At 41.7% G+C, this 21147-nt stretch overlaps 1 protein-coding gene across 1 annotated transcript in view; it reads left to right on the top strand.

Moving 5' to 3' along the window:
• Nucleotides 1-6570: 6570 nt before the first annotated feature.
• The window catches only part of LOC120865383 (protein bicaudal C homolog 1), a 354738-nt gene continuing 340161 nt past the window's right edge, over nt 6571-21147 (top strand). The window contains exon 1 of the mRNA XM_040242641.1: nt 6571-6807. Within this exon, the coding sequence (XP_040098575.1) occupies nt 6618-6807 (190 nt within the window). The 5' untranslated portion in view covers nt 6571-6617. The remainder of the gene's footprint in view (nt 6808-21147) is intronic.

The raw sequence follows: 21147 nt of genomic DNA, 5'->3' as shown, positions 1-21147 counted from the left end.
CTTAGAAAAGATCCTGATTCTGGGAAAGATTGAAGGCAAAAGGAGAAGGGAGTGGCACAGGATGAGATGGTCAGATAGCATCATGTACTCAATGGACATGAATTTGAGCAAACTCCAGGCCAGAATAGTGGAGTAGGTAGCCTTTGTCCTCTTCAGGGGAATCTTCCTATCCCAGGGATTGAACCCAGGTCTCCCGCATTGCAGGCAGGTTTTTCACCAGCTGACCCACAAGGGAAGCCCTTATGGCAGAAAGCAAAGAAGAACTAAAGAGCCTCTTGATGAAAGTGAAAGAGGAGAGTGAAAAAGTTAGCTTAAAACTCAACATTCAGAAAACTAAGATCATGGCATCCAGTCCCATCACTTCATGGCAAATAGGTGGGGAAACAGTGGAAACAGTGGCTGACTTTATTTTTTGGGCTCCAAAATCACTGCAGATGGTGATTGCAGCTATGAAATTAAAAGACGCTTGCTCCTTGGAAGAAAAGCTATGACCAACCTAGACATATTAAAAAGACATTAAAAAGGAGAGACATGATTTTGCCAACAAAGGTCCATCTAGTCAAAGCTATAGTTTTTCCAGTAGTCACGTATGGATGTGAGAGTTGGACTATAAAAAGCTGAGTGCTGAAGAATTGATGCTTTTGAACTGTGGTGTTGGAGAAGACTCTTGAGAGTCCCTTGGACTAGGAGATCCAACCAGTCCATCATAAAGGAAATCAGTCCTGAATATTCATTGGAAGGACTGATGCTGAAGCTGAAACTCCAATACTTTGGCCATCTGGTGCGAAGAACTGATTCATGGGAAAAGACCCTTATGTTGGGAAAGATTGAAGTCAGGAAGAGAAGGGGATGACATGGTCAGATGCCATCACTGACTCAAAGTAAGCTCTGGGATTTGGTGATGGACAGGGAAGCCTGGTGTGCTGCAGTCCATGGGGTTGCAGTCGGACATGACTGAGCGACTGAACAACAACCACCAACTCTGGCTCATTTTTTGTAGAAAGAGCACAGCACTCAGTGTTGTGAATTCAAGGTTCTGTTATTTATATACCATTTCAGTAATGGTATTATGTATTACTTCATTAGCGTTTTTATAATTAAAGTTATGCATCCATATGCTTTAAAAAATCAAATTGTTCTAGAAGACTTGTGTAACCACCACCTTAAGTACAACATGCTTTTCTGTTTCCCATTCCTACAGGCAGCCACTTCCAAAACTTTCAGCTCCATTCCATTTTTACCTCCATATCTCCAAATAACATGCATATACTGCTACTTCTTGATTTTAAAAGTTTTAGGCATTATCTATTGGTGTTACTCTAAAGCAGATGAGGTTTAACATTGTTTACTTCTGCCTCCCCAAACTCCCCACTACCCACAAGTCTACTTCCCAAACTGCGAATTCCTAATCTAGTTATAATTTAGGTTAGATTAGTATTCATAGTTTACATTGTTATAACTGTGTAAACTAGTTACAGTTTAGCTATGTAGACTAGTGTAACTTTTCAGCAGTTTTGTTATATTTGGAGTTGCTAATAGTTTTATATGAATGTAACCCCAAAATCTCCATGAACTTTCTTAATCTCTGAATATGTTCATGTTATGCCCAAATCGCGAAATTTCCCAATGACCACCAGGGAGCTGGTATCCGATGCAAAAGCAAGAGAGTTTTTATTACCAAGCTTGATCTGGGGCTCCCAGAGTTACCGATGCAGCAGCTAAGGAGAGGAGCCCCGAACTCTGGGTTACATTGCTTATACAGGGTATTCTCGCGTGAAAAATTAAAAAAACGGGAGTTTCCGGTTGGGAGATGGCTAATCGGTTACCTTCTGTGGAAGGGTTAGGTGTTGGGTTCTGATTGGTTTTCATTTCCCGGGCTGGCCATGGGTTCCAATTGGGTCCCATTTCCAGGGCTTAATTCGAATTTCCTGGGCAGGTCATAAGTCCTGAAGGTAAAGTCAGGAGATCCTGATCTGGGATCTGATTGGCTCGCAGGTGGTGGGGTGAGGTCAGGGGATTTCCAAAGACTCTTTCCTCAGAACTCTAAAATGGAGTCTTTTTTAACAAAATGGGGTGGCTTAGGTTCTTTATTCATACTCAATAAAGTCTATCTATTTAATCTAGAAGAAATCTAAACCCCTCAGACTCCTGACCTATTGCAATTTTTGTTCTCCATTCATCATTATTCTGCGGAGCTCCTTTGCCTCTATTCTGGACTGGATCTCTTATTTTCCAGGTTGTAAGGTTTTCTTTTCATCTTGATCGACTCCCATGTTTGGGTGGCATGTAACCTTTAACAGCTTTTCCAGATAGATATGAGGAGAGGTCTTTGAGACCATTCATATGGATGCATGAATTTGTCCTCATGTTTGATAGACATTTTTGCTAGATTCTACTTCTGCAGTGAAGAAGTTTCAGCTTCTACATTAAAAATTATTTTCCATCAGGCACTGTTTTATTGCCTTCAAGCTCCTGGTGTTTCATCTATTTGGCAGGACTCCTATGTTTCTCTGTGTCTGCACCCAAGAAGCTTAGCACTGGTGGAGAAAGTCAGGATAAGCAGGCTGATCCCATTATAAATTTATGACTACCAACATCAACTGAACTCTCAACAGTACCAATTCACCCTTTTAAAAGAATTTTATTGAAGTATAGTTGATTTTAAGCAGCAGCATTCCAGTTCTTTGTTTTACAGATGCAGAAGCTGTTTTAAAATCTCTGGACACAAACACTTGCACGCACACCCTCTCTACTTTTCTCGAACTTCTGGAAGCTCTCCTCTCACACTCTCAACAGATCACTTTGACTTTTACTTTTTTTTTGGGAAAATAAAAGCCATCAGATGGGATGCCTTTGTGTTCTAGAAATGAAATCTACAAACGGACCTATTTTCATACCCTTCTGTTCATATTCTGATGAACTGTTTCTCCTCTACTTATATCTTGTAGTCTATTCTGCTCTTGTTTTCAAAGTGCTATAATGATCCCTTCTTTTTTCCCTTTATATTCCATTTCTGTCAACTGGATCATATATAGTGGTTTTTCCAGTACTTAAACCTCACTCATTAAATCATCACCTAGCCTAAATGCCAACCAACCCAATAAAGAAGAAATGTCTTCTTCCCACATTATCCTTCAGCTATTGTTATTTCCTCCCCTTCACAGCCAAATGTCTCCCAAATTGTTGTCTTTACTCATTTCATTAGCTGTATTCATTCCTCTACCACTCCATTCTGGTTTTCTTGCTAAGGATCCAGTGACCTCCACCAAAATGTTTGACCTCATTATACAAAGTTGATCACACTTTACTTTCTGAAATAGTCTTCTTCCTGTGCTTACATGCTAAAACTTTGTTTGGTTTTTTCTTCTCATTACTTTTTCTATCACCTTTCCCATTATACTGTCATCTACGTGATCACTAACTGTTAGAATTTCTGAAAGGCTCTTTGCTTGGTTCTTTTAAATTCTCCTCTCATTCCTTAATCGTACCCATGCACATGACTAGAATTACCACCTATCAACAAATAATACATTTTAGTCTCTAGCCAAGACCTCTTTTCTGAACTCCAGACCCATACATCCAAGTGTTTACTTGACATATCTTCTTGGAGCTTTCAACTCGTATGTCCTGTTCAACTTTCCTCTGAGGTAGTCAGTCCTCTGCCAGTGTTTCCTATTTCAGTTAAGGGCCCTTATCTCTCTTCACTTATGGTAGCCAGAACCCTAGAATCATTCTTGACATTTTCCGTTCTACCACCCCATATCCAATCCATCATCCATCTGGTTGATATTTACCACCAAAGTATTTCTCAAATCCTCTCATGTATCTCCATCTTCACTGCTCTAGGGAAGCCACCAGCATCTCTTATCTAAATTTCCTGGATAGTCTTAATAGACCTAACTAGTTCTATCCAGTCCCTCAATCCGTTTTCCATACTGTAACCACTGCCTTTTTTAAAGTGTTGATCTAAGTACATCATCCTTTGCTCAGAGCCTCTACATGGCTTCCTTCTGCTCCCGGGATAAAAAGGAAGAACTCAACTTGGCCTGTAGGGCTCACAAGCTCTGTTCCTTACACACCTCTCCTGCCTTGGCAAGCACCATCTAATTTCCTGTTCTCAGCTGTGCTCATTCTCAGCTCAGGTTTTCGTTTTGCTCATTCTGTGCCTATTCTCAGCTCAGGTTTTCATTTAGCTCATTCTGTGCTTATTCTCAGCGCAGGTTTTCATTTAGCTCCCCATGCTGCCTCCTCTGACCACATATCTTTGCTTACACTTATTCTATTAAGATCCAGTGTAGCTTAGTGGCTAAGCATATCACTCTTCAAGCCTAATTTTCAAGGGAGATTGCCAAGGTTCAAATCCTGATGCTACATCTTATTTGTGCAACCTTGGGTAAGTTACTTAATCTCCTGTACCTTAGTTTCCTCAACTGGAAAATAAAGGATAATTGTGATATACTTGATCATAATAGTGTTATTGTGATCAAATGATCGTTTACAGAGAAGGCTCTTTCCTCTTCTTTCTTGCTCAGTTAATTTCTTCTCCTATTCTCAGTTCCAGAGTCACTCTCTCAGAGAGTCATCCAGTATCCTCTCCGACTGAATCCAATTATCTCATTACAGCTTTTCTCTTATGCTGAGTCTCTTATTTGTCATGTTTAATATAGGTAGGATTTTCTATTTTTCTGAGTGATTTATACATTTACTTTTGGTTAGCCTTCTATCTTTCTCATTAGAACGTCAGCTCCAGGGGCCAAGGGATATTCTTTGTTTTCAGTCACTATTCTTTGTGCCGAACACAGTTTCCATTACTTACAGGTTTCCCCCCAAAATGTTTGGCTGTGCCTCATCTTAGTGGGATTTAGTTCCTTGACCAGGGATAGAACCTGGGCACTGCATTAGGAGTGAGGAGTCTCAGCTTTGGACTACCAGGGAAGTTCCCCCAAATATCTGTTGACACAAAAAGACATTAAACATCCCTGAGGGAAGCCTCCTTGATAAACTCTTTTGCTGCTTAAATTAGTGCTTTGTATAGTAATTAGTAAGTTCTGAGAAGGAAAACACGATGGTGAATCAAACAGTTTAGCTATAGATCTGCTCTTGGTTCTTTAGGAGGTGACTCTGAGCAGGAGGGTTCTCTGTTCAACAAGGCAGGGTTTTTGTGGAGATTATGTGCCAGATACACAGGCCTGGGTTTAATTCTTAGCTCCATAATCTGCTGCTGTGTGACCTTAATCGTGCCATGTGACTTCTTACAATTCCAGTTTCCTCATCTGTCAAATCACATATTACTCAGCACAGAGCTAATTCTTAACTAGGCAACCGAATCTCTAAGAATTTCGATTAATCTTAAACATGATAGATGTTTAAACATAGATCAAGCTTAAACGTGAGCCTGATTATCCACAGGCTCATGCCAATGACATGGGATGACCCAGTGGGATTTCCTGGTGCAAGTTTCTTTTTCCTTGGTGTTTCAAGTCCAAGTTTGAGTAGCAATGGGTGAGCTGGCCTAGGCAGGTAGGATCAGGGGTTCGTTGCTGCCCATTACCTGTGAGAGACTGACCTTGGGAACAGAGTAGAGCCCTCAGTCCCTGACAAGACAGCCCTGCTCAGATGCCAGCTGAATCCAGCTAACCTCCTCTCCAATCTCAGAGCCTCTTTTCTCTAGAGCCTTTTTTTTTTTTTTTAATCAGTTGAATCTGTTCCCTGAGAATCACACAGAAAACGATTCCCCCTCTCAGCTCAATCAAGGGGGAGAAAAAATACCATTCCTTACAGTAAAAAGAGTAAGCCTCTTGTCCACTTCTGTGCATCTAGCCGGCCACTGGCTGCGATGAGAGGAGATACCCGCTTTGAGCACGGAGTGGAGGAGTGAGCTGCATGGAAGCGAGGGCTACGGTGGTGTCTGCGATAGATGGACGTTGTTTCTTCCGCAATCCTCCTCTTTTTCTCCTTCCTTCTGTTGCAAACTTGTGGGACCGACTGGGGCTGTGACTTTTAGAGAGTAGTGTTTGTAGGTCAAGAGACGGGTAACTGTGTCTGTACTTCGAGTGAGTTCAGGAGGGTGCTGTGCTTGAACTCGGCGAGTGTCCGTGATGGAAGAACTGTGAAAGTATGTGTGTGGGACAAAATTCAGACGTGTAACCGCAGGAAAGTGGTAGTGCGTACGTGGTGAGTGTGTGCGCGCGAGTGTGTGCGCGAGCCAGGGGCTGCCCGCCCGCCCGCCGCGGCTCCCCGTGGGCCGGCCCGGCCAATGAGCGCGCGGCTGCAGGGGCGGCGGGCGGGGAGGGGGCGCCGGGGCCCTGCGGATGGAGGCGCGGGCGGCGCGGCGCGCTCATTCCGCGCGGGCGTTGCTGGCAGGGGGCGGTGCAGCCACTAGCCGGGGACCGGGGCCCGGACCCGGGGCGGCGGGCGGCGTAGGCGGCGCCGGGGGCTGGGATGCGCACGGGGTTCCGTGGCGGCGGCGTTGGCGGCGGCGTCGGCGCCCGCGGGGGCACGAGCTAGCGCCGCGGCGCGGGGAGCCAGCGGAGCCCGGCGGGCGAGCGGAGGCGGCGGCGGCGGCGGCTCAGGCAGAACAGCGGCGGCAGCCGGAGCCCGAGCGCCGCGCGCCCACCATGGCCGCCCAGGGCGAGCCCGGCTACCTGGCGGCGCAGTCGGACCCGGGCTCCAACAGCGAGCGCAGCACGGACTCTCCCATGCCCGGCTCGGAGGACGACCTGGTCGCCGGGGCGCCCCTGCACAGCCCCGAGTGGAGCGAGGAGCGCTTCCGCGTGGACAGGAAGAAACTTGAGGCCATGTTACAAGGTAGGCATCCCCCCTGCGTTCTCGGACTCCCCGGCCGAGCCCCCGACAGCTTCCCGAACATCCTCGTCCCGCGTCCCAGCGCCCGGGCCAAAGTCGACTTAGTTCCTCGTCCCTTCCCTCGCGGAGCCGGAGGACACCCAGGGAGAGGAGACCTCGCGGGAGTCCCCACCCTTCCACGCCTCCCAGGTCTCCAGGCACCGGGAACCCTGTGCTAACTTAACCGGCTTCAGAAAAGCCGAAGGCCGTGTTTGTACCCGCGCGCCCAAGTTGCATTCTTGGACTTTGGAGATGCCAACTTTAGTCTGGACACCTGGGCTGTGCCATCCGGACCCAGTCGGACGGCACAGAGTATGCGTGACTCTCTCCTTATTCCTTGGCACGCTTGAATTCTAGCTCTGTCTCTTGTTTCTCTCCCTTCTCTTGTCAGTATCCACTTCCTCCAGCTGAGGGGCCTTGTCTCGCTATTGGGAAACGCTCCGCAGATGTCAAGGCTTAAGACAGGAGTTCCCGCCCCCCACCCTCCACCCCGGAGTGAGAGGGGCCAGGATGGGGGTGAGCGGCCAAAGCGTGGGGATGGTGTCAGGGAGTCTGCTGGGTTGGAGGACAGTGTGTGTTCATCGCCTGACACGCTTATAAAACACATCTTGAGTTACACTTGGTTCATAAAAATCTTTCCGTATTATGGATCTCAGACTTTGCCTTTCACAACTTGGGATTTTTTTTTTTTTTTTTTAACTTTCTCGTTTCTCTGGGACTTTCCTAGTCGTAACAGCTTTAACCATGTAGGACGGGGATCAAATTCTGATTCTTAATGGGAGGATTGGGATTCTTAGAGTGAATACTAAAATGTCCAAGGTCATTTTGATCTTCTCTAAAAATGTTAATTACTAGCATACTTGTAATCGCCAGTGTGGCTCATTTCCATCATCTAGAGAAATAAGGTAGTTTGAATGATTGTTCTTCAAATACCACAGAGGGACTAGGCGTTTCACTGAGGGTGCAGTGGTGGATTCATTCAGTAGCTGGTGTCCTTACGTCAGGGAGGGTAGGAGCTTTCTAGCTCGCTTTTGGCTTGGTGCATAACTTATTTCGACTTTATCAGTTAGTGCATCGAAACGTGGGAGCTCTTTAGCCCTCTATGGAAATGCAGTGGTTTTTTAGAACAATTAAGCAGGTTATTTTAAGACAGAACAAGATGTTTTCCAAAACAATAACTTGGAGGAAACAAATAGCAAGAGTATTTGGCAGGCGTTTTTTGGATGAGCTGCGAACTTGTCTCTCTTGTTGCTTATTTTTATTGATAAACATCCCTGTGCTTGTCCTGTCTCTGTCTTTCCCCCTCTTTTTTTTTCCTCTTTTAAATTATGTAACATCCTAGGAGAGTTACTTCTGAGATAAACTCTTCATATAGGAATATTGCAAAGTAGATTTGGACATTAAAACCCCAGTTGCATTTCAGTAACTTGTTTTAGTTATTTCGTTTGTTCCCTGGTTCTTTTTGCCTAGTTCCTATTTTAAAACAAAATATTAAATTTATTCAGAAAAAATATTGGTGTAAGATTGTTTATGTTGAACTGTTAACACACATACCTCTCCTTTCAGCAAGTTTCTTGTTTTGTTCATCTGGAGGGTTGTGAGGACAGATGGCTCTTCTAATAATACTATGTTTTCTTCACCTGTCTTGCCTATGCCCATACACACAGGCAAGTGATGTAAGCATCTAGGAAGCTCTCTTGCATAACGTGAGCTTTAGAAGTGGATTTCTTTTTTGAATTAATTTCCATTTAGAATAAAATGAAATATGGGTGAGGCATGTTTAAAAATTTGAAGGCTCTTCCCTTTGTAGATATGATATTCTGACACGAGACAGTTTAAAATTGCTTTGTTGGGATAAAGTTTCTTAAGCGTCTCAAGAGTTTGCATTTCTTCAGCAACCTACGCATTAATGAAATATTCACACTTCAACTCCAAAGAAGTCTTTAATAATTTAACATAGGGCTTTAACTTTTCACAGTCACTGGTAAGTGAGTTACACCTTCTAGGAAAGTAAATTTGAACACATTTGACGATAGAACTTGGTGCAGTGTGTACCAAGAAATTTTGTCATGCATGCTTCCCAGAGTCAAATTCTGTTAGAGCCACCAGGTTTTATCTTTTTCTTTTTTTGAAAATTTTTAACTGGAGGATGATTGCTTTACAGTGTTGTGTTGGTTTCTGCCACACAACAGTGTGAATCGGCCATAAACATACATACGTCCCCTCTCTGTTTGAACCTCCTTCCCGCCCTGCGCCCTATCCCACCCCTCTAGGTTGTCACAGAGCGCCGGGCTGAGCTCCCCGTGTTATACAGCAACTTCCCCCTAGCTACCTGTCTTTACCCCTGGTAAGGTCTGTGTTTCAGTGCTGCTCTCTGTCTGTGTCTCGCCTGCTCCTTCCTCTGCTGTGTCCACGTCTGTTGTCACCGTCTGCATCTCTGTTCCTGCCCTGCGTATAGGCTCATCAGTACCATTTTTCTAGATTCCGTGCATTAATATATGATGTTTGTTTTTCTCTTTCCGATTTACTTCATCTGGTATAACAGGCTCTAGAGAACCACCCCATGGAATAAGGAGTAAGACTAGTTTTCTGAACCACACATAGTCATGTGTCTCATTGCTTGATACTAGGTGGTTAAAGCAAGTGTGGGCAACTGGAATCACTCAGAGTTAGGTTCAAATCCCTGTGGAATCTTGGGACAGTTTGTGGACACCTCTCTGTCTCAGTTTGCCCATCTGTAAAATGGGACTGATGCTAGTATTATACCTTTCTTAGAGTTTTGTGAGAATTAAAAGAAATAATGCCTAATGAACAAAAACTTGCCATACCATTTTGTAAACAGTAACAGCTTAATATATATCAGTGCCAGTCAAGTTGCTTAGATGTGTCTGACTCTTTGCAATCCCCCGGATTGTAGCCTACCAGGCTCCTCCATCCATGGAATTTTCTAGGCAAGAGTACTGGAGTTGGTTGCCATTTCCTTCTCTAGGGGATCTTCCCGACCTGGGGATTGAACCCAGGTCTCCTGCATTGCAGGCAGATGCTTTACTGTCTGAGCTACCAGGGAAGCCCTAATATATATATATAATCAGTTGCTTTTTATTATTTCATTATTATTAATAATAAATACTATAGCATGGATTAAATCTATTTCTAATGCCTAGCACAATTTCTGACAGTCTATATATTTGAATAGCTAGGGGAAAAAGTTTGCATTTCTATAATTGCAGAAGTAAAATGAGGTAGGAGTTTGGAAAGTCAACAAATATTTTAATATTGTTAGATGTCTGGGGTGGGAAGCTTTTTGTTTGAAAAGTGCCAATTAAGAAAGGTCTTTATTTTCCTGGTTGGGCTTCTGATTATTGTGAATTTGGATTTGCCATTTTTCTTCACATAGTTGCCTTAAAATGTGTATAGGTTCCTAGTTTAAATCAGGATAAATAAGATTCTCTGCCTTTAAGTCTACATAGTACAAATTGGTGATTATAATGCTTGGAATTTGTTTCCAGAGAGACTGTCCTGGGGGTAAGTTAATGTTTAATGGGTTGTATTTTTATTAGTAGAGAAATTCTTCTACGCAATGGACCAAAAATTCAGTGAGCTTAAAATACGGGCAATAGGGTAGTGGTTAAAGAAATGAATGCCAGTCTTGGATGATCATTGACTCCTCAAAGAATTGATAACACATAAAATCCACTAGGACTAAAACAAATGTAGGAAAAAATCACTAGTTTTTAAGTTTTTGCTTTTGTTTTTTGGCTAATTACTTTGGAACAGCCATGCAGAGTATCTGAGATTGTTGCTTGAATCTAAATGAATATTACTGATTTTATTAGTCAGCAGTTTTGTAAATGGAAATTCATTTTCAAGTTTAAGGTTTTGATGAGGATGGTCGACCTTGGCATAGATACATGGGCAATATTATAATAATGAAAAATTGTTCTTGATTTACTTAATACTGATATTCAGAATTTAGACTTCATAACTTCGTGTGGGGTAGTAGTATTGATTAAGTCAATTAAATGTGAGTTATGGTTTACAAAGAGGAAGGAGAGTGGTCTAGAGGAAAGTCTGGGAGAATGTAGCAAATCAGTGGGTAAGAAGAGTCAGAAATATAGCCCTGGTGCTGGCCAACGTTCTGAGAGACAAACATGGAATTTGTTAACTTTAGACTTTTCCTTTTTTTTTCTTTTGGGATTGTTTTATATCTTATGATTATATTTTTATTTTTACATTGAAAAATGTATACACATACCATACAATTGAAAGCTCCTATATAAAGTTTAGACTCATAGGCATTTTCAGAGTTCGGAATCCCTCATATGTTATTGTAGAAAGAAGTATTGGCGGTGAATGAGGCAGTGACCTCCTGTTTTTATAAATTGAGGTTGATGTCTGGTGGGCTTTTAGGATATTGCTGTTAAAGACTTTAAAAGCCATGTTTTGGGGACTTCCCTGGTGGTCCAGTGGTTAAGACTTTGTGTGCTTCCAGTCAATGCAGGGGGCGTGGGTTTGATCCCTAGTTGGGGAGCTAAGATCGATCCTACATGCCATGTGGCACAGCCATAAAAAAAAAATTAAAAACGAAGCAAAACATGTTTTTACATGTTGACAGTGATGGGCACAACAGGATTCATTGACTGCTGTTTGCTTGAGAAACAGAACTAGTTACTAAAACAGCTGATCACACGGTTGATTAAAAGTAAGAGCAGCAGTTACATAATTACATATCTTTTTAATCTGGCAAACTTTAGTGAAGATTGTCTTATGCCTTGGTAAATAGATAATAATTTTTTAGATGTTTTTGTGAGAGAGGTGAAGCCAAAATATATGAAAATGAAGGAGTGCTGAAAATGAAAACAAGAGCTAAGCTGGATAGAGTTTTCTAGCTAGGGCTTGATAAAAGCTAGTAAACATTAAGAACAGATGCAATAACTTTATGAAGCCTAGTAGTTGAAAGCAAAGGACTCTTGGCCAGATCTGAATTTGAGTCTTGGTCTTACCTTTAAGTAGGGAGCTTGAGAAAACTCATTACCTGCAGCCCATTTCTGAAAGAGGGTGATGTAGGATTCTGATGTAGGAGCATACCTACATCCTGTGGTGGTTGTGACTATTTAGAGAATAAAAATGTATGTAAAACATCACAGCGCTGGCCACATAGGAAGTGCTGGATAAATCAGTAATAACCATATTCATTATAAACTATAGTTCATAAAGTACACATTTTTCTATTGAAAATGAAAATCTAGCATACTGGAAAATGAATTAAATGAATTAAATAAATGGTTCATTTATTAAAATGATAAATGAGCATTCACAGCTACCTAAATATTATTATTGGCCTTCCTGGTAGCTCACAGTGTATCCGGCGTATTAGCCCCTGGTGAAGGTGGTTAAGTACATAATGAGAAAAGCTGTATTGGACACGAATGCGGAGTTTTACCTTTTGTGCTGGATGAGAGGTCTTTGCACTGTCTTTAGCTGTGATGGTTCTTGCCTTGAGAATTTTTCATTCCTTAAATGGTCTGAAGCCAGTCTTTTCTATTGTTTTTACTGAAGACAAGCCTCAGAATCAGTTACTCTCCCTTGTGGTTTGATGTTGCTCTGAACTTGTTATTCACTGGCGCCTTTGAAGAAAATGCTGGGGGCCTGGGGTAACATGTTCTATTTGTTTATCTATACAGTGGGGACCATGGTAGATATGTCTTCCAGGGATGTTGTGAGCACAGAAGGAGGTGATGCGGGTGAAATGCTGAGCCCAGGGCCAGGCACACAGTGTTTGGTCACAACAGCCCTGTGCCACGTGATAGAGAGGGATTTCAAAACACTAGATGGAGAGGGATTTCAAAACACTAGAAAGCAAATGCTTGCCAGGTTTTTTTTTTTTTAAGATTTTTTTTTTTTTGATGTGGACCATTTTAAAAAGTTTTTATTGAATTTGTTACAGTGTTGTTTCCGTTTTTTTTTTTTTTAATGTTTCAGTGTTTTGGCCTGGAGGCAGGTGGGATCCAAGCTCCCTGGCCAGGGATGGAACATGAGCCCCCTGCATTGGAAAGCAAAGTCTTAACCACTGGACCACCAAGGAAGTTTTTCTCTCTTTTTAAAAAACAAAAACAACTGCATACGAATTGCCCCTGCCCACAGTGAAAGTCTTCTTCCAATCAGAGTAGTTTATTAGGACAAGTGTAGTAGAGTTAGAGAGCAGAACTGAAGGTTCAGACTGTTTATAAGCTAAAAGAAAATACATCAGAGGTTGTAGAGCCCAGCAGTAAAGAGCTCGGGAACTGCTCTCGGGCTGACCTGGGTTGGGGTCCTAATTTCGTCCTTTGCAGGGTCCTGGGAGGATGCTGTGACAGATGCAGGGAGTCAGTGCTCTCTGTCAGTCTTACCTCTGTGAAGACTTTTGGGACTTTGGTTAAGTTGATCATTGATAAGTTAAAACATACAAAGTTTGTCCTATCGATGATTTTAACAGGCAGGAATGTATCTGGCTGCGACTAAGAGAAAACCCAACGCAGAGTGGCTTAAACAAGCCAGGGGGTTATTTTCCTGATGAAACAAAAAAAATCTGGAGCTGAGAGGTCGAGGCCCTAAGAACTACTCAGGGGCTTCAGGGAGCCAAACAAGTGGTGGCTGTGGCCTCATTGGTGCAGTCTGGCTAGGACTCTACCTTGAGATGAGCCTGTGGTCTCTGCAGGGAAAAGGGCAGAGAACAAAAATGGTTTTTTATTCAAGATTATGTGACAAAGAAGTCTCTCTCCTGGAACTTCCATCTGTATTTCTTTGGCCACTCTTTGCTACAAGGATTCTGGGAAAGAAGGAGACTTCATTTCCAGCTTCTAGTAGAAGGAGGCAAGGAAGAAGGGAATCAGAATGGATCCAGTGATCCAACCCATAGTTTCCTCACAAGGGGAAAGCTGAGGTCACTGTGACAGAAACACCAGGTTGTCCTGATGTAAAAGCTTACCCGCATCAGAGACTTTGACCTGCATTGATAACTCCTGGAAATCTAGATTATTTGGTAGTGTTATGTTGGTGGAATTTCTTCTTGGCTTAGTTCAGGAATAAACCTAATTTCCAAAGAGAAAACACCTTTGATCATGGAAAGCGATTCTTGTGTTTTTACACCTATTGAAAAAAGGACTTAGGGCCGGTAACTAAGTACTAAGACAGCACTAAGACTTAGTACTAACTACTAAGACAGTACTGTAGCTGTCTTTTTCTCCTTCATTCTTTTCTGCCTGTCAAGTGCTTTTTTTTTTCCCATTGAAAATTATACAGCATAACACATCCATTTTACCTTTTAAGAAACATCTTATTATTTTTAATATATCTTATTATTAATGATATCTTATTATATTTAATGTATTTTAAAATTGAAGTATAGTTAAGTTACAGTGTAGTGTTGATTTCTGCTGTACAGCAAAGTGACTCAGTTCTACACACACAGACATTCTTTTTTATATTCTTCTCCATTACGGTTTATCCCAGGATATTGAATATAGTCCCCTCTGCTGTACAGTGGGGCCGTGTTGTTATCCTTTCTGTATGTGGATAGTGTGCAGGTACTAGTCCCAAACGCCCAGTCCATCCCTCCACATTTTACCTTTTATTACTCTAAGATACTCTTTCTCTTCTCTCTCCCTCTTCCTTCCGGCCCACCACACGTCTCAAGTTGCTTTTAAAATAGACTGGTTCAGTGTAGTTCATGCTTTTTCCCTTTAGGGTTTTTTTAGAGTGGTCACTGCAATAGCATCTGGCCAGTGAAGCCAGAATTTGTTTAGAAAATGAAGTCATTTTGGAGGCAGTTTGATAATAGAATTATCATCAGATTTGTGCCATGTTTTGCTGTTTGAAATTTCCCAGAATGATGAGCTAATAAAAATACCACTTGGCTCATCCTTAGTTTATACTGTTTATTTAAAAATCTAGTCCTTTAAAAATGCATGGCGGGGGGTGGGGGTGGGGCTTCCCTGGTGGTCTAAGACTCCAAGCTCTCAATGCAGGGGGTCTAGGTTCCATCTGATCACTGGTTGGGAGAGCTAGATCCCACATGTGATAACTAAAGATCCCGCATGCTGCAACTAAGACCAGGTAGAGCCAAATAAATAAATAAGTATTTTTTAAAAATGCATGGGATAATAGTGACCATAAATATTCCTTTAGGTAACATGCTTAATAAACCACCTGAGATGAGGCACTGTTTCAGTACTGCTCCATAGTAGATTTGCAGTGTGTGGGGATGACCTTGGCAAGAAACCCTCATTCTGCTGCAAAAGCCACCACATTTGATTTTTAATCCTTGTGGCACCAGCATTTAATATACAAAGTGCACAAACCATTAATAGACACATTTTGTGGATGTTATAGTTTTATAAATACATTTACTACCTAATACACTACTGATAACTGTAGCTGATGAAACCATTTATATTTGTAACACATATTAAATCCTGTTCCCATTTATGATACTAGCATATAAAAAGATAATGATCACTTTCTAGCTCTGAAGTAGTTTTTCTGTAACTGTGACCAAGATATATCATGTATTAGTCTGCATATTGAGTTGATCTGGAGCTTAACTACATCTCTTGTATAGGAAGATGCTTAAATATAAGACTTGAAAATTAGCCATTATGTTTTTTTTCCAGATTCTGAAAGTAATACAAATTTATAGAATATTTGAAAATACAAACAGATGTAAAAAAGAAAAACCAAAAGGCATCCCTAAATCTAGAATCCAGCAGTAACCACTGATAACATTTTGGGTATTTTTTTTCCTGGTCTCTAAAAACTATGCTCACACGTAATTTATTTTAGCAACAGATACTGAGTTCCTGCTACATGTCAGGGACAGTATTGGGCTTTGGGGGGGGGGAGACAAAACCAAGATAGATAAGGTTCTTATCCCCGTGTGACTTGTGTCTCAATTCTAAACTGGGATCATACCTCCCTTCTTTGAAGGAAATGGAAACCCATTCCACTATTCTTGCCTAGAGAATCCCATGGACAGGGGGGCCTGACAGGTTGTAGTCGATGGGGTCTCAAAGAGTCGGACACAACTGAGCGACAAATGCTTTGGTATCATGGGTATTTTCCATCTCATTAAAGATTCTTGAAGAACAGGATTTTATTTTTATTTATTTATTTTTTATTTTACTTTACAATTCTGTATTGGTTTTGCCATACATTGACATGAATCCACCATGGGTGTACATGCGTTCCCAAACATGAACTCCCCTCCCACCCCCCTCCCCACAACATCTCTCTGGGTCATCCCCATGTACCAGCCCCAAGCATGCCGTATCCTGCATCGGACATAGACTGGCGATTCGATTCTTACATGGTATTATACATGTTTCAATGCCATTCTCCCAAATCATCTCACCCTCTCCCTCTCCCTCTGAGTCCAAAAGTCCGCTATACACATCTGTGTCTTTTTTGCTGTCCTGCATACAGGGTCATCATTGCCATCTTTCTAAATTCCATATATATGTGTTAGTATACTGTATTGGTGTTTTTCTTTCTGGCTTACTTCACTCTGTATAATCGGCTCCGGTTTCATCCATCTCATCAGAACTGATTCAAATGTATTCTTTTTAATGGCCGACTAATACTCCATTGTGTATATGTACCACAGCTTTCTAGATGTCCATCAGCAGATGAATGGATAAGAACAGGATTTTAAATAGCTCTATAATATTAACCTTGACATATGATTTGCTTAAACATTATGACATTTTTTCTTTTTTTGCTCAGACAGTAAAGAATCCGCCTGCAATGCAGGAGACCTGAGTTTGATTCCTGGGTCGGGATGATCCCCTGGAGAAGGGAATGGCAACCCACTCCAGTACTCTTGCCTGGAGAATCCCATGGATAGAGGAGCCTGGTGGGCTACAGTCCATGGGGTCACAAAGAATTGGACACAACAGAGCAACTAACACTTCCTCTTTATGACATTTTATAACATTTTTTAGGTGGTCGTTCGTTGAGAGGAACCTAATGTTTCTATTCAGATTGTCCCAGATTTAGGTTCTGGCTCTGTCATTTAATGGTTGTGGTGGTGGTGTTTAATCGCTAAGTCGCCACTGACTCTTTTGCTACTCCACGGGCTGTAGCCCACCAGGCTCCTCCGTCCATGGAATTTCTCAGACAAGAATACTGGAGTGGGTGGGTTGCCATGCCCTCCTCCCAGGGGATCTTCTTGACCCAGGGATTGAACCCGTGTCTCCTGCATTGGCAGGCAGATCCTTTACCACTGAGACACCAGGGAAGCCCATGGGTTGTGTGGCCTGGGGCAAGTTAGTAACTTCTCTGAGCCTCAGTCTTCTCATCACTAAAATGGAATAAATGTAGTTTCTAGGTTATAAGAAAAATACTGTACATCAGGCATGCACCAGAGTCATATGTAGTGTGACACTCAAGAACTAGCAGGTAATGAGTGTTAACACTGCTGCCCCAAACCCTTTTTGCCTGACAAACATTTTTTTTCATCCTTAATTGTTCTCGTAGGAAAAATTCTTTCTAGTGAAAATTTTAGCACAAAGGGAATAGACATCCTTAAAGCTTTGGATAAATTTGCAAAAATATTTTCTGGCAAGATTCACGGGTTAGGCAGAAGAGACAACAGGTTTGTAGGCTGTCTGCTCCTTGTACCTGTGATCCCACCACCTGGCTTGAATTAGTGGTGGTGAGAGATTAGGAAAGAACCGAATGACCAACCTAGAGTTGGAGTTCTGTTGGTTTCCTTCATCGAAAACTTTGAATGATGTTTCTCATACACCATTAGTATGTCTGGGAGTCATGTAAATTAAAACCAAAGGAGATTTGAATTCTTTTCTTTCTTTGATTCTCTTTACCCTTGAGTACAGCACAGCACCCTTGAACCTGGTGTGTGTGCATGCTAAGTCGCTTCAGTCTTGTCTGACTCTTTGTGACCGCATGGACTGTAGCCTGCCAGCCTCCTCTGTGCATGGGATTCTCCAGGCAAGAATACTGGAATTGGTTGCCTTGCCCTCCTCTAGGGGATCTTCCCAACCCAGGGGTCGAACCGGCATCTCTTGTGTTCCCTGCATTGGCAGGTGGATTCTTTACCACTGGCGCCACCTAGCAGTAAAACGTTCTCCACCTTGAAGCTTTAAACCATTAAACTACCTTGAAGCATTTTAGTCTAGGAGCATAATTTTAACTGGCACATGTTTACAGTGGCTTGCTGTAAGGAACTTGGGGGAAGAGCACAAACCTGTATATTTCTGTGGAGGGGATGTACTGTTTTTATTATTACAGAGCAGGCTCAGAATGATTTGATTTTCTTACAGACTCCTATTAAGTCAGATGTCATAGATACCTATTTAGTATATTATGAATTAACTTAACACACTTTTTTTTTATTACAGAAATTTAAAAAGCAATATAAGGGAAACTTTTAAAAAGAAAAATAATCATTTGTTATTTCACTATCCTATAGCTGTTTTCATTTTTCTGCCTTGGAATGTAATCCTTGGAATTGTTATCCTTTGAATGTAATCCTGGCTGTCCAGTGGTTAGGACTCCACACTTTCACTGCCAAGGATGTGGGTTTGATCCCTTTTCAGGGAACTAAGATCTCACAAGCTGCTCAGCTCAGCCAAAAAAAAAGAAAAAAGAAAAAAGATAAGTGTAGTCCTTGAGATACATCCTTGACTATTTGCATGGAGCTTATGTAGTTGTAGCATTGAGTTTTGTATTCATCATTAATCTACTATATTAAATGTTTCTGTATTTCTAAGCAGTTTTCAGAATTAAAATTTTATGGTTGGATAATGGTACATCTGATCAAAAAAACCTTTTTTGCAGTTATAGACAGCCTTATAGTGAATGTGAATTACATAGCTTTTTTCTCCTTTGGAACTATATTCCGAGGAAACAGTTTTGAGGAATATAGTTGCTAAAAAATGATGGTAATTTTGGAAGCAGCTGCCAGCTTTAACTGGGCACTTACTATGTGCACTGTTCTGGTGCTTTATACCTCTGCAGTCATTTCAGCCTCTCATGCAACAACACATGAGATGTAGATGCTGTTTGGATCTTTGTTTTACAGACAAAAAGGCTGTAACTCCTGTGAATTTTTGGAATTCTGAGTGGATCTAGACACTAGTTTTCCTTGTTGTAGAGTCAAAGCTCCTATATACTGTGGAGACGTATCAAATCTGAGTCTAGGAAGATCAACTCTACTCCAGAACAGATTTCAGTGCTTCATCAGTTCCCTGCTGAAATGCAGAGGGCTGTGGTGGTAGGCACAGAGATGGGCTAGGATTCTTGGTGAGAGTGCAGATGTTCCAAAGCACTACCTTCTGCTACCTTTGGTTAGGTTTTCTCTGTTCTTTCCTTTGTGAAACAGGTATAATAACACCTCTCTCCTAGGGTTATTGTGAAGATTATATGAAAATGTGTATAAAGTTGGCTTGCTGTTGGTGCCCTGTACCTAGTCTGTGTCTTTCAAAATCACCTCCTATTCTTCTGTAGCATCTAGCCCAGTGCTGTGAAAAATAACTTGTGTGTGTTAAATGAGTAAATGACTCATGATGGATCTGGATTAAAGACTGTCCCATTTTGGGCTGGTGGACCTGCATTGACCTCATAGGATGGAACTTTAAAGCTAAAGCATGTGCTTGACCTTAAGAAACACCAAATAGGGGCATTCCTGATGGTCCAGTGGTTAAGACTCACTGCAGGGAGTGTGGGTTCAATCCCTGGTCAGGGAACTAAGATCCCACATGCCCCGTGGTGTGGCCAAAAATAGATAGATAAATAAAGCCTTAAAAAAAAAGACACCAAATAGTTTTGCCTTACTTAAGTAAGTAAGGCAGAGTAATTCTCCACATGCAAGGTAGTCTTTTTGCACCTTTGAGTCCGGTAGAATGTTATATTACTAGTGATAATACATGAATGTGGCGTTTTGAATGAGGATATGCGAAACTTCATTCAAGCAAAGTTTGTGTCTACGTCTGAACTACATTAGTTTTATAAATTGAAATTTGTCAAAGTGGATATATTTTTTCAGTATATTTGGTTACAGATTATTCTTCTTCTTCTTAGAATAATACATTTCCAGATACTTGTTTAAATATGATGTAAAAGCATCTAAGTAAGAGACGGTTTTTTATGTTAGTTTGTTCATTACACGGGGATGTTCATTAAGATATTTTGGGTAGGAGCGAGATAAACGACTTCTCCCAGTACAGTGGATGACTGGAGCAACTTGAGTTCATGACCTGGTCTTTCCCCTGACACTGTCACCTTGTACAAGTCATCTAATCTCAGATTAGATGCCCCCTAAAATCCTTTCCATCCCCAGGATTCTGGGTCTTTTGCACAGTGTGCAATATAAGCCCAGTACTAATGGCGTGTGGTGTTAGAGGCTAACTCAGCTCTACATCCATGAGTAGTTTTGGTAGGACTTTGCCTTGATCTGAATCACACATATGAGCATTCACAGCAAATGGGGAAGATGGTGAAATGAAAACAGTTGCAGTATCTTTGGAGGAGTGAGTATTTCCAAGACAGCTGACCACAAGCTCTGCTTTCTGACGTCTTGGCCGTCAGGTTTACAGTATTCTGTGGACTCAGTGTTAGCTGATGTAAGGGTTTCTGCAGTAACTGAGCAGGAAGACAGTGTACATCATAGCTGAGACTTGTGGGTATTGACATACTGTGTTAGATGAACAAAGGAGATTGTATGCTTCCCCAAGCAGCATCTTTTTGTCACATTTTCCTTCCTCCTTTACCAGTGTGTCCAGTTATCAAGTTTCATGTGCCAGGGTTTAGACCTGTCATACAAACCACTAGAGAAATGTAGCTGGGATAACGTTCGTTAGAAAAAAGTGAAAGTGTTAGTCGTTCAGTCATGTTCAACTATTTGTGACCCCATGGACAGTAGCCCACCAGGCTCCTCTGTCCATGGGATTCTCCAGGCAAGAATATTGAAATGGGTAGCCATTCCCTTCTCCAGGGGATCTTCCTGACCCAGGGATCAAACCCAAGTTTCCTGCATTGTAGGCAGATTCTTTACCATCTGAGCCACCAGGAAAGTCTCAATTAAAAAGACATCTGTATGCCCACATTTTAAGTATTTTCAGCATTGATTTAATTGTGTATTGATTATTGAGAACTAACACAGTATCTCTTATCTTGTACAGAATACCACTGGAGCTTATATTATTTATGTTTTGAGTTAATTCCTTTATCATATTCTGAACTTATGAAGTGCCATTCAAAGTCATATTGTGACAGGCTTTTATTTTTTTTAATTGCTTGATTATACTG

The sequence above is a fragment of the Oryx dammah genome, unplaced genomic scaffold (genome assembly GCF_014754425.2).
Source record: "Oryx dammah isolate SB20612 unplaced genomic scaffold, SCBI_Odam_1.1 HiC_scaffold_6, whole genome shotgun sequence".
Classification (NCBI taxonomy): Eukaryota; Metazoa; Chordata; class Mammalia; order Artiodactyla; family Bovidae; genus Oryx; species Oryx dammah.
Note: the sequence above shows the minus strand (reverse complement) of the source record. Positions and strands in the feature narration are given on the sequence as shown.